This window comes from Trichomonas vaginalis, chromosome II, assembly GCF_026262505.1.
Source record: "Trichomonas vaginalis G3 chromosome II, whole genome shotgun sequence".
Taxonomy (NCBI): domain Eukaryota; phylum Parabasalia; order Trichomonadida; family Trichomonadidae; genus Trichomonas; species Trichomonas vaginalis.
In genome coordinates, this window is record NC_067204.1 from 14165455 (window position 1) to 14179380 (window position 13926).

Genomic DNA, 13926 nt, shown 5'->3' on the forward strand with positions numbered 1-13926 from the left:
AACAATCCCCTCTTCTATCTTTTATCTCTTATTCTGCCAACACATTCACAACTAAAACGAAAACAAAGTTGGTCGTGTAGGTCTTTAAATTCTTCAGATTTAAATATGTCCGAGAATTGTTCTATTATACCATTCGCAATCTTTGTCCATAACCTTATGGTTGCAATGAATCAAGAAAACTTCATAGTGTTACCTTTTCGTATGAAACTTCTTTTATTTTCTACTGATCAGTTGCTTTGACTCAATTTGCGTCGAATTCAAGGTAATAGTGGAGCTTTTGTTGGTTGATTCAGGCCATTGGGTAAAGGTCAATATAGTCCGTGCATTTCATAAAAGATACTTTCAGTTTTCATCTATTCCGCACTACAGTTAAATTAGATTTGTTAACAAGTTCTTGCTTTTATCTTCTGGATTTCTGTTTTCAAAAGTATATGAAGGAAGGAATGAAGCTTTTCACTCTACTAACATAGATGTTGGAGTCAGACGAAAGAGTTTGTGCTGTAGTTGTTTGAATTGTTGTTGTGCCGATTGTTAGACATTGTCTGTTCTTACATTACAAAAGAAAAAAAATAAAAAATAATAAACTAACTTTATTTTTTATTTCGGGAAATTCATGACCAAATTCAAGATAGAAAAGAGGTTAGAAAAGAGGTTAGAATCTAACCTTCTACCAAATATATTTTTGTCTGATTTATCACTCATACGAAGAAGTCTTGACAAAACATTTACGAAGAAGTCTTTACAAAATCTACGGGTGGAGAAAAGAGTAAAAAACAGTGATATCTTCACGTCTACCTAAACATTATTTTTGGTATTAAATTTCATGAGTTTCTGAGAGTTTAGACCATGTTAGAAAAGAGGTAGAAAAGAGTTAGACTAACCTTCTACCCTAAATTATATTTTGGGTCCTTTACACTCGATAGCAGAGGAGTCTTGACAAACGACATATACGCAGAAATCCTTTGACAAAGCATATACAGAGAAATATGAGAAATTCAAGAGGTGAAAAAGAGGTTAAGAAAAACAGGGTTAACTAACCTGTCTACCCTAAATTATAATTTTTGGTCCGGGAACAAACATAACGCCAGTCAAGGATGTATAGTTAAATTACATTTTGAAATCATTTCATTAACACCCTTTGTAAGCTCATTAAAAGCTTGTTTTGAGTCGCCACATTTGGCTCCACCGTATTTCTTTTCAACCAAAACTCACAAGAATTTCCTGCCATGAATTTTTATAACAACTAACTTTATTTTTTCATCCTCAAGGATAATTCATGACAAATTCAAGAGGTAGAAAAACATAAACAGCTGTAAAGGAAACTGAAAGGTTTAGGAATGGCTTAAAACCTTACTAACCCTAAATTATATTTTTTTGTTCCGGAACAACTTTCTCTCAAAGGGCTGTTGGCATTAACTCTTTGCGTAAGCGTTTCAGACCTTCCTCAAACTCTGTGCGTCTCTCTTGGATTGAAGATTGAGATTGAATTGCTGGGGGTGAGCTTGTGAACATCCAAGGGTTGGGAAGTAAGGCATAGGCTGTAGGGGGTAGTTCGCGGATAGCCTTGGGTGTGGGTAGTAACCTTGGTAGTGGAAATGGTATAAATCGCGAGTACTTGCTGGACTGAGTGATACTTTGGTGCTTTAGGTTCCTCGGGTTTGGGGAATGGGACTGGTTGGTGTACGTCGACATTTGTCTTGAAACGACAGTACAACTATTGTTCTGAAGCAGTGACAGTCCTTGTTCTGAAAAAGTACAAGTATTGTTCTGACAGTGCAAGTATGTTCTGAAAAAGTCAAAGTATTTCTGAAGCAGTCAAAGTACTTGTTCTGAAAAAGTACAAGCTATTGTTCTGTTATAAAAGTACCAGAGTATTGTTCTGAAACAGAAAATTTTTCTCGACAAATTGAGAGCTTTTACGGAAAATTGTGCTGAAAAAAGTACAAGTATTGTTCTGAAAAAGTACAAGTATTGTTCTGAAGCAGTAACAAGTATTTTCTGAAAAAAGTACAAGTATTGTTCTAAGCAGTTGCAAGTCCTGCTTCTGAAAAATAACAAGTATTTTCTGAAGCAGTAAGTTATTGTTCTGAAAAAGTGAACAAGTGTATTGTTCTGAAGCAGTGGCAATGGCAAAACATGCGAGCCATGTAGATGAGGCAATTTACCTTAATTTAAATAACGAGCTTGTTTAAGCAGACTGCGGCGGAGTCATGAAGCCCAAGGTCAATTCACCACTAATTTTCTGGAAGGCTTCTTTGAATCTCGAGACTTCGGACTGGAATTCCAATTCAAATACCAGACGTGGACAGCCTACGTGGCATAAGACAACAAGAAAGAAGCTCTCTCAATTCCTTGCCAAGCGTCCTTGGATACAACTTCCCATAACAGAGAGAGAGTTCCATTCCACGAAGTATACCAATTCTCAGAGGCACTGTTTCCACTTCTCAGGACGCCTTCTACTTAACCTCAAGGCGACAATCCACACCAGATTCAGTAAACATCCTCATTTTAACTCCACTTTTTTATGTTTTTTGTGAAAGTTGTCAAAAATAAATGTTTTCATGAAATTTTCAAGGGTATAGAAGAGTGAGAAAAGAAGAGTTTAGATCTAACCTTCTACCCTAAACATTATTTTCAATACTTTTTCAGCACTTTTCCGTATATATATGAAAGCAATTCGAGATAAAAGTCATAGATACAATGAATAGATATTGCACAACCATTTGTTGGAACCAAACTTGAAAGTCAGAGAAAACTGGTACTATGGTTCGTTAGAATTTAGAAGCAAGTCAATAAAGGTCCTTACCAATAACATAGAAAACTATTGTTGCTTGAACTGAAACTTGCATGACCATAAATCATTTGAAGGTCAAACACGTTCTATAAACTGTCAAATTTCTGTGAAGTATAAATTTAAATGACCATCTGTGGTAATGGTTCGTTCTGGTTTAGGTAACCACAAAATTGTGCCCAGAACGTTATGTTCTATCCCAAATAAAAACTCTGTATCTCTTGGAGGGTTAATTTCAATCTTTTGAAATGAAACGGTGGAGTTCATTTGTCATATTCTAGTTTCAGATAGTATGTTCCATTTAGTAAAGAGTCGTATTTTTCTTGATATCCCAATAATATTTGTTCATTTGAGTTGAAAGTCATTTAGAGTTTCTCAAGATTTCGTCTGAAACGGAACTGGTAAAATTCTCATTCGTCAAAATTTGTCTATTAGACCATCAGAACCTTTATACTGCCATGAAAATATACTGCGAACATAAATGCGTTAGTTCTTTTTGAAAACAAAACTCTTTCTAAATCCTATTGGCCTTGCATCTGAAGGACTTTGAAGCCAACGAAGTGGATAGTCAAACCTTGTATTGGATGAAATTTCTTCATCTGATATTGTCTACCAGCATTTGTAAAAGATATAGTCTAACGGTTTGTATCTGCTACTTTTGTTCTTTGTTTTTCAACCTGAAGCATTTAATATATGTAAAAATATATTTTTTTAAATGGTATGCCATATAGCTTCTTAATTTGTTAAGAAGTATTTTGAACGTATTTTCCATCTGTAATTCTAGTGTTTACATAGCATAGCCCGCCTTAGTAAAATACTTGTAATTTCCTATAGTTTACGCCGGTATAAAAGTAGAAAGAGTCTTGTTCTTCGCTATAGTAGTAAACTCAAACGTATGCTTGCCATAGTCTGTAATTTCAATTGTTCATCTTCTAGTTCGTCGACAAATTCGAATACAATATCCTAAATTTGCTATGTTCTTATTGTTTTCAGAACGAGTGACCCAACGTAAGTTTTCAAGTCTATGTCGTTTCTTATACGGTTTATATGGTCTACAAAAGGTTAAATTGTTAGGATTCAGTTAAATGAGTTGCAATGACAACATGTTTAAGATAGCGTTTTCCACTCATCTTCATAATAGCATATCCGTCATTTCGCTCCCATTCGCTTAAAATCTTCTTTGTCTTTTGTTTCTGACTTCAAATGACTGACAACATGAATTTCATATTTCTCATCTAACAAACAAGTTTCCCAACGGTCTTCTCCAACAAACTCAGCGTACATTTCAAATAAAATAAAAAATGTCACTTTTTAAAATAAATTACTTCATGCAATGTTCACTAACATCGAAAGGCATGTCCATAAGACTTCTTCTTCTAACCTCTCTAGTCTGTTTGGATAATTTGCACGTGCTGTTTCCAAAGTCCATTTCGTAGCGAAGACCACCAGTTTGTCATAGACTTTTATGGGTCTTCCCTTCCTATATTAAAATTCTTCGAAACTCTCCAACCATATCTTGCAACTCTGCTTTTATTCTAGCAGATTTTCTATCCATTCTATATTGGGGCATTTTTATAAAAATAAAAAAATATTTTTTCTTTACTTTACATAACCACCTGCTGCCATAAGTCTTGACGCCAACCCATACCAGCTAATGAAGTTGACTTGGTTTAGTTTCAAACTAACTTTGGTTTTGGTTTATCTTCAGTTTTTGGTTTCTCTTCTTCTATGGTTTTTCGTCACTTTTCGTTCCTCTGACTTTACCTCACCTGCAGGAACAGTGTGTTGTCAACATCTTCATAAATATCATATGCCATTTGTTTTTGTTTTCCTTTCAACTTTTTGTGTTTGTTGTAAAGTTTAGAATATTTCGACTCTAAGTCAATGAGATGTTCTATAATGAACTGTTTGTCAGTGAAGTAAACTTTTCCATCTGTTGTCTCGAAAGCTCCTTCAGACTTCAATATTTTATTTGTGTAGAGTCTGTTTCTTTTTTGAGATATACTAGCCGTTCCATTTCTATGAAAAGTGACTTTATAGTTAGGGTTTGTATTCCAGACCTGGCACTTTCTATTATTGAATTTTTCTCTTCATCTGTAAGTTCTTTGACAGGTTTTGACAATGGTTCTGAACTTTTTGTTTGTGGTGTCAAATCTACCGTTTCAACTTCTTCGGTCATTTCATCTCAGTAAAAATTTTAGTTTGTTTGTTTTCAACTGGTTGTTTGTTTTTTAAGTCGGTCTAAAACTTCCTGAGGTATAGAAGAACTTGACAAACACGTTGTGTAACTACGTAAGTCGACAAATTCATCTTGAACCCATTTGTCTCAATGCTGTATTGTTCATTTCATCTCAGTAAAAATTACATTCCCCAAGTTTGAGGTGGTTGCGGTTGGTTATTGTTTACCCATTGTTGTGCATGGTTATATCCTCTGTTAAAGAATCTTTCACCTTGGTCCATATAGTGTCCTGCTTGGTTATTGTATCATTTGCTTTGTTATAATAGTTTCCTGCTTGTCTTCCTACATTGTCCATCCATCCTTGAACTTTTCCTCTTGTTTCAGGAATTGGAATAAGATTTTGCATCTCGTGCTACATCCCAACCTTCTGTTACAGTTTGTATAATAGGTTGTGCTTCTCTTTAAGTATACCTAATGTACTCAAAATCTTCCTTCCACTCCAAATACACCTCTGGCTATTGTTCCCACTGCGGGCAAAAATCTGGATGCAACTCCTGCTAATGCGCAAATAAACCCATTTCTTAGGGTAAAAAATGACGAATCCAACAAGGACCCCTATGTTTCTAAAGCACAAAGAAAGCACTCATGATAAAAATCTTTAGTTCAACACCAAATGCTTGGTTTATGGATATCTTGGAAAACATTCGAGGTATAGAGAAGAGGACCCCATACTGGCAATATTGTCGGTCAAAACACAAGATACTGTGAAGCCATACCATTATGGTCCAAAAATATTTTAGATGTGAAAACTGCTTTGACATAATTCGTTGACAAATACCATCCAACAAAACTGACATCTGACTGTGAAAGTTCTTTCAAATCAGATGATGTTAAAAAACTATCTGCGTTCAAAAAATGAAACCATATATCATTGTCGACCAAAACCATTCTGCTCTTGGTGTCATTGACGTTTGTATAAAAATTAAGAGACTAAACCAACCACAAGGTGTGAAGCAAATGAAATGTCATATGACGACAAATATAGACACTTCTCCATGGCAAAGATGAGACAAGTTTTAAATATTTACAATAGCCGTAAACAAAAAGTTGGGAAACCACTCCCCCGAAGAAATGAAAAAACAACCTGACTTAGAGAAAGACTATAATTTTAATAATTTAGTCAAAAGAGACAAACAAGAAAGAATGCCGGCTTCAAACTTAGAAAGGTGACAAAGTAAAAATAGAAATACCTAAACGCGACCCATATGAAAAATACTATTGACTATGACAACAATGGGAACCCGACAGTACTCACATTCGTGTTCGTAAAAATAGAGAAAAGTATACAAGAGAATATTATGAAGTTTAGGCAAACATGGCAAAATGTACACACTGCAAGCAGAAGATAAAACTACTATTGTCAGACCTCGTTTCAAACTTGCAAGGTTCAAGGTGGTATACTTTCAAAGACAGTTCCTAACAAATATAAGACAACTCCTGACGAATATGCTAAAGAAGTTGAAAATGACGACTAAGCATTTCTATACCATGCGTAAACTGTCATGTAAGGTGGCATGTAGTCTTTACTTTGTCCCGTTGTTTGCGTATATCCTGAAACGCGATGTGTATGGTTCCATCTCCCTGAGTGTGTACCCCAGAAACAATTATAGCAAACTTAACGTTGCTTTAACATCATATCCTTACCTTTTGTCATTGCTGACCAATCCCAAAATTATGTTTATGCCAAACCTGCTTAGATGTACTTAAATTATGTAGTACTGTGCGCAGGTTAATTTTCACCTGAAATCGTTTTACTTCCACCTGTTTCCTTTGAAGAGTTTGCACAATACAAAAACCTGTCGACTATTTGAGTCCAAGTTCCAAAACCGAACTGTTTCTGGTCTGGTAGAGTTCATTGACGTATAAATAGAGCCATATAGGATATAATGTTTGAAGTATTTCTGTCTTTAATATTTGAAGCTCTGTTTTGTCTCTTTCTTGTCATATAAAATCTTGAGCAGTGAATTTAATATTATTTCATCCTTCATTACAAAACATCTTTACATCTAATGTTTCTCATCGTCGTTATGTCTTCATTCCGATGTTAAACCTTGTGGAAAGTTAGGAGGTTACAATATATGCATCCCCACCAGTTTCTTCAACCGTTCCTTCAATACTTTCTATAGCAACAGTTTGTAAAACTTGTATGTGTATTCTGTCTGCTTCTTCTCTAACTCATCGTTAACATAAGTTTATCTGCTTTAAGGTCTAAACATCCTGAAACCCACCTGTATCGGCTTTAACTTTAAAAGTCTTCGATGTCCATTCATACCAGTCAACCCTTTCTTTCATTCGTTATCTTTCATCCACATATTCCTTATCCGCCTTCTTCACTAACACACTAGCCATAATTCCCTTATCTACCTTATTTCAAGGCTAACGTTTAAGTCTGTTATTTCAGATATAGAATGTGTATGAGTCTTTTTAGAATATTCTGTTTTCAGCTCTGTCACTTCACTTGACATTTATTGTCAACATATGTTTTGTCTGCTAGTTCAGGATGAGTATGTTCTTTTGTTGCATACATTGTTTACTCTTCTTCTTTCTTTCTATTGCATCTTCTACATATTCTTTGTCAGCTTTTGTCAACATCTGCTTTCAAAAGAAGTTCATTTATAGTTTCTCGTTTAAAGTTCCTTTTGTTGGATTATTACAAGAAAGTATGGTTCTTATTGTCTTGAAACAGAAACTCTCTGTCATTGGGTTTAATGTCAGTTTTAAGTTTCCTTCTTTCAATGACTCAGATATCTTAGAATAGTTGAAAAGTTTGTTGTGTTCTTATTTAAGCTTGCATAATGAGTTGTCGGTTGTGTGTATTTCTCTCATAGACGCTGTTTCATTTGACATTTTTATTCTAGATAAAATATGCTTCCAATAAAAAAAGAAAATTCAAAGATGCTACAACTAAACCATTAATGAACTTTTTACTAATGTCGGTCAAAAGTTTGAGACAGAGACCGTAAAGCATGAAGGCTATCGTTTTGATACCCATTAAGATGGCTAAGAGACCCATCTGTCACAAAAGCTATTGGCTTTTCGTAGAATAAATTTGTGTCTGTAGAAGATAAAAGTTTTCCATTTATTGTAAGTTTCATATAGATTATATATCTGAAGGGAAACGAAAAATGTGGGAAGAAATTGAGCTAATACAAGTTGACCTTCATCTTCTACAGACTGCGTTAAAAAATATAGAAGATAAAAATAAATTCATGTTATGCAAAATATGCTGATGAATATGCAAATACCGAGAGCACACTTTATGTGAGAATTGTATATGACAAACAAAATTCACAAGTGTCATTTCAAATCTACGAAAACAATCCAAAGAAAGACGAACAAAATATATACAGAATTCACTGCAATGTCATGGTATTATTTGCAAAGAATGTTAAATCAGAAAGTCAAACTCTCCTTAGCAAATATTTACAGTCGATATGCAAGAGATGAACCATATTTATTTAAAGATGTTTTCGACCAGTGCTATTATTGTTCATGCTTCATTTTCTGGGCTCAAAAACTCTTTTTATGCTTGGCAAATGACTTTTACGAAAAACCTACAAAGCTATATGAACCGCCGAGTGGAAGTATTTCAGACTTTCAAGTATGGTTTACACAGATGGAAGAAAAAGAATAATTCCATTATACCATGCGTTTTACTTAGAACTTAGTTTCATATACAACTACTATCGAACGGTAAAATATAATTTTTTAATACGGTTGAGGTGTTGGATTTGGTTGCCAAATAGACTGTGGTGCAGGTTCAGGCTGTTGTAACAGAGCTTGTTCTTCTGGTTCAGGGTTTTTAGGTATAATACCACAAACTGACCTACCTTTTACCAATATTTTTTACTCCGTTCCAAATTCTCTTCCTACGTTTTACGCCATCCATATACCCTCTTCAACAGAATAGTTCCATTATACCATGCGTTTTACTTAGAACTAGTTTCATATACAACTACTATCGAACGGTAAAAATTATAATTTTTTAATACGGTTGAGGTGTTGGATTTGGTTGCCAACTAGACTGTGGTGCAGGTTCAGGCTGTTGTATAACAGGAGCTTGTTCTTCTGGTTCAGGGTCTTTAGGTATAATACCAACAAACTGACCTACCCTTTTACCAATATTTTTGACTCCGTTCCAAATTCCTCTTCCTACGGTTTTTATTCCATTCCATATACCTCTTCCAACATTTCGAAAGAAGTTTCCAATACTACTGAAGAAACCCATTTTACTATATGTAAAAATCTAATGTCCGCCTAGTCTCTTACGTTTCCTGTTGAGTTCCATAGCATTCTTTAACTGGAGCTCATACATTCTGTTTCTCCTCTGGTAGAAAACATACTCTGGGTCAACTCCTGTGTTCGCGTCATCTGCATAGAGTTGTTTATATCCCCTTCAGGGTTTGTATAAAACTCTTTCCATCTCATATTTGCATACCATGGTGGCAAACCTAACGCAGCGTCATTTGACATGGCAGTTTGCATTTGTACATCTGTTGGCACTTGACCATAGTTTGCCATTGCAGTTTGTATTCTAACTTCATTTGGAATATTCTCTGGGTTTGGTTGTCCAGGTTGCTGTGCATTCGCTAAGTTCTGTGCGTCCATTTAATATTAGATAAAAATATCTCTTACGAGTACATATACTGAACATTTGCAGGCATTGGTTCATCTTCATATTCTCTGTACTTTTCTGCCACGTCAAATAAATAAATGACACAATGGAAAAAACCTAAAACAAGTAGTCCTATTTCAAACCACATTTAGTTACCAATAAAATTTCTTTGTTATGACACTTTCTCCAGTTTATGGGACCTCTCTCATATTCTATCTTGTCATATATAAACTCATAGTCATGTATGTCCTCTAACCATCTCATGACACTTTCCAAACCACTTTTATCGGATGTAAAGTAAAAGCATGGATGGTTATGTAAAACGTCTAAAGTTTCTAAAGAGTCTCTCAAAGTCCAGTCTACTTGGTATTGAAAATCCCATGTGTTATAGAACGGCGGGTCCACTATAAAGAAAACATTTTCCTTGTCTTTATATTTTTCATACAACTCTGTCCAATGACATCTCACAAACTCTATACCCTCAATATATTTTTCTATGTCCTCTTTGAAAACATTTGTATAGTTAAGATATAAAACTTTTGACATAAGTGTTTCAATGTCATGAACTCTTATAGCACCACTATATAATAGTCTAGCAGATATACTATCCCAGTCTATATATTCTGCTTTTTTCAAAACCTCTCTGACAATATCTTTCTTATCTAATGGTATACGTTCCATCTTACCTATAGGTATCTTTTCTTTCAACTCACTCAATATTTTGTTTGTGTCTGGTATATGTTTGAGACGGTTCATATAGTTGTCGAAGTCATTGCATATAATCTTTGAGTCAGGAAATACAGTATGGCACAGATGGGATATATAGAAACTTCCACCGAACAAATCTACAAATGTTAGACCATTCGGTAGTTTCTTAAGTTCTCTCAATAGAATATCTTTACATCTACTCTTATTTCCAAAGAAGGGTAACGGTGGTTTTGTAAAATTCATTTTATATACAATAAAAATGTTTTTTTCCTGAAAAGTGACAGAAAAGTGACAAAACATTTACGAAGAAATCTTGACAAATTCAAGAGGGTAGAAAAGAGGTTAGAAAAGAGGTTATATCTAACCTTCTACCCTAAAATATATTTTTGTCTGATTTTACGAAGAAGTCTTGACAAAACATTTACGAAGAAGTCTTGACAAAACATTTACGAAGAAGTCTTGACAAAACATCTTCAGGGCTAGAAGGCACGAAGTGCCTGGAAGCCCCACTACCTTTTTTTTTTTTTTTTTTTTTTTTTTTTTTACATTTATTATTGTTTTATCCTGTTCTCTTTCTTTTCATATTTATCATTGTTTTATATAATTTTCTTGCATTTCATATTCATCATTATTTTATTACATTCTCTTTCTTTTCATGTTTATCAATATTTTATTGCATTCTCTTTCTTTTCATATTTATTATTGTTTTTTCCTGTTCTTTTTCTTTTCATATTTATCATTGTTTTATTACATTCTCTTTCTCGTCATATTTATCATTGTTTTATGATATTATTTCGATATTAATGAATGCCCTCTTAGCATTGCTATCAATGCGAATTCCATAGAAATTGTCCAATTCCTAGTTGAGCATGGCGCAGATGTTAACATGAAACTTATTCTCTTTCTTTCAATATTTATCATTGTTTTTTAACATTCTCTTTCTTTTCATATTTATCATTGTTATATCAGATTATTTTTCTTTTCATATTTATCAATGTTTTAGATCATTATCTTTCTTTTCATATTTATCAATGTTTTATGGCATTCTCTTTCTTTTCATATTTATCATTGTTTTATGAAATCCTCATTCTTTTCATATTTATCATTGTTTTATTACATTCTCTTTCTTTTCATATTTATCATTGTTTTATGAAATCCTCTTTCTTTTCATATTTATCAATGTTTTATCAGATTATTTTTCTTTTCATATTTATCAATGCTTTTTATAATTCTATTTCTTTTCATATTTATTATTGTTTTATTTCATTCTCTTTCTCACCATATTTATCATTGTTTTATGAAATCCTCTCTCTTTTCATATTTATCATTGCTTTATGAAATTCTCTTTCTTTTCATATTTATCATTGCTTTATTGCATTCTTTCGATATTAATGAATTCCCTCTTGATATTGCTGTCAAAATTAAAGCAACAAATATTATCAAATTCTTAATTGAACATGGTGCTACAAATGTTTAAAAAAAAATAACATTATTCTATATTGAAAAAAAGATATAGTAATGTTAGCATTATTCACGAATAAACACCACATAATATTATATGGTGCTTTTAAAAAGAAATTTTGAGTCTATTGAAAAGTTAAGGATGCCCTCACCATGTCAGATTTTTTGTGCATGTAAAACTTTTTATATACTTAAATAAAGAATCTGGTATTCTGCCATATATATTAATTTTTATAAGCTATTAACACTAGTTTTTTTTTGTCATATCAAATGACTGTTCGAAAGACTTATAGTGAATTGAGAAATATTTATCAATATTATATTGATTCATATACTGCTCTATATCAGTTGAAAGCAGAAAAAGAAGACGAAATACTTACAATTTACAAAATGATCAAAACAACTTTGATTGATTCAAATAAACATCATCCACGAAATGTTATGAGAGATATTTTAAATATCATCCCATATAATAACCGGTATGCAAAGTCATACTTGAAACTTGCGAAACTCATCTCTGATGAATATCATATAACGGAAGTCAGTCATATTCCAATCATTTCTAACTACCTGTTTTATAAAGAATATGGAATTGAATTGAGCACTACTGTTGATTTCAGAACAAGGTATTTAAAAAATACCGATATTGATTCAAACGATACAATTTACAGGTCAATTATGTATGATGACAAAGAACGATTCATCTACTTCACTGAATGAGATGGATTTGATATTGAAAGTGATTTATATCCATGGTATCACGATTAATATTCATTACTTGAATTAAGTTGTTATCACGGAGCAGTCGATTATTTCAAGTTATTAAGAACGAAATTTAACTCAGAGATTACTAAAACTTGTCTACAATTATCATTTTTAAGTGGAAAGTCAGATATCATCAGTGAATGTTTGAAATATCAAAAACCAACCGATATGTGTATGCAATATGCGCAAATTTCACATAACATTGATTTTGTTACATACTTAATGAATGAACACAATATATAGGACCGATTTTACCCTGAAGAGTATAATAATCTTGAATCATTTTTAGTACATGTTGATAAATTTAATAATATTAAGGAATGCTTACGTTATTCTGCAATATTTGATATTCCCTCTCTTTGCGAATATTTCTTTTCACTTGGTGCTATTTATAATATCAATGTTCTAGCAATGGCAGTATCACATAATAGTATAGAAGTTGTTAAATTTCTACTTTCAAACTATTTAAATCTCTCTGATATATGGCTTTGATAATAAATAGTAATGAAATAGTAGAATTACTGCTTTCACGTGGTGCAAACATCAATGAAAAAGTTACAGAAGGCTGAACACACCTTATTGAAGCAGTTAATAGATATAGAAAAGATATCGTTAAATTTATTCTTTCACAAGGCGCAAATGTCAATGAAAAGGATGATCATGGTAGAACCGCTCTTTATTCAGCAGTCGAACATAATGATATAGAAATTGTTCAACTTCTTATCTCACAAGGCGCAAATGTCAATGAAAAGGATGAAAATGGTAAAACAGCTCTTTATTCAGCAGTCGAACATAATGATATAGAAATTGTTCAACTTCTTATCTCACAAGGCACAAATGTCAATGAAAAGGATGATTATGGAAGCACAGCTCTTCAATTTGCAGTAAAACATTTTGAGAAAGATACAGTTGAACTTCTTATTTCACATGGTGCAAATATAAATGAAAAAGACGAAGCAGGTTACACAGCTCTTCATTATGCTGTAATTAATAATCATCAAGAAACAGTCGAACTTCTTATTTCGCATGGGGCAAATATTAATGAAAAAGATAAATATGAAAAGACAGCTCTCAATTATGCAAAAGATAACAATTATGAAGAAATATATAACCTTCTTCTTTCTCATGAGGCATATATTGAAGAAAAAGATAAATATGAAGATACACCTCCTAATGAAAATAAAGATGAAGATACACCTCCTAATGACGATAAAGATGAACATTTTTCATGCGGTGCAAAATGTTTAATATAGCATTGTGTCATTGACGTTATGCATTTTGGATCTTTATATATATTCATAAAAATTCGTTTATTAAAAGTTAATATTATTCCTTTATTTGTATCTA

The 13926-nt window shown here is 32.9% G+C and overlaps 4 protein-coding genes across 4 annotated transcripts, besides 1 other annotated feature; 2 read left to right on the plus strand and 2 right to left on the minus strand.

Moving 5' to 3' along the window:
- Positions 1-7453: part of a mobile genetic element that runs on past the window's edge.
- Positions 1396-1692, minus strand: TVAGG3_0542650 (uncharacterized protein; the record flags this gene model as incomplete). The annotated part of the gene is made up of 1 exon (XM_051237947.1): positions 1396-1692. One exon carries the CDS (start codon positions 1690-1692, stop codon positions 1396-1398), a length of 297 nt encoding a protein of 98 aa, XP_051095771.1.
- Positions 2211-2537, plus strand: TVAGG3_0542660 (uncharacterized protein; the record flags this gene model as incomplete). The annotated part of the gene is made up of 1 exon (XM_051237948.1): positions 2211-2537. One exon carries the CDS (start codon positions 2211-2213, stop codon positions 2535-2537), a length of 327 nt encoding a protein of 108 aa, XP_051095772.1.
- A 2475-nt stretch (positions 7454-9928) lies between the features above and the next one.
- On the minus strand, positions 9929-10596 carry TVAGG3_0542670 (phage tail repeat-like family; the record flags this gene model as incomplete). Its single annotated transcript, XM_051237949.1, has 1 exon — positions 9929-10596. A coding segment is annotated over one exon (668 nt), but the record flags the coding sequence as incomplete, so codon positions are not given.
- Positions 10597-12084: 1488 nt separating this feature from the next.
- Positions 12085-13893, plus strand: TVAGG3_0542680 (protein ubiquitination; the record flags this gene model as incomplete). The annotated part of the gene is made up of 1 exon (XM_001300940.1): positions 12085-12534. The coding sequence occupies one exon, from the start codon at positions 12085-12087 to the stop codon at positions 12532-12534; it is 450 nt and encodes a 149-aa protein (XP_001300941.1).
- Positions 13894-13926: the final 33 nt, after the last annotated feature.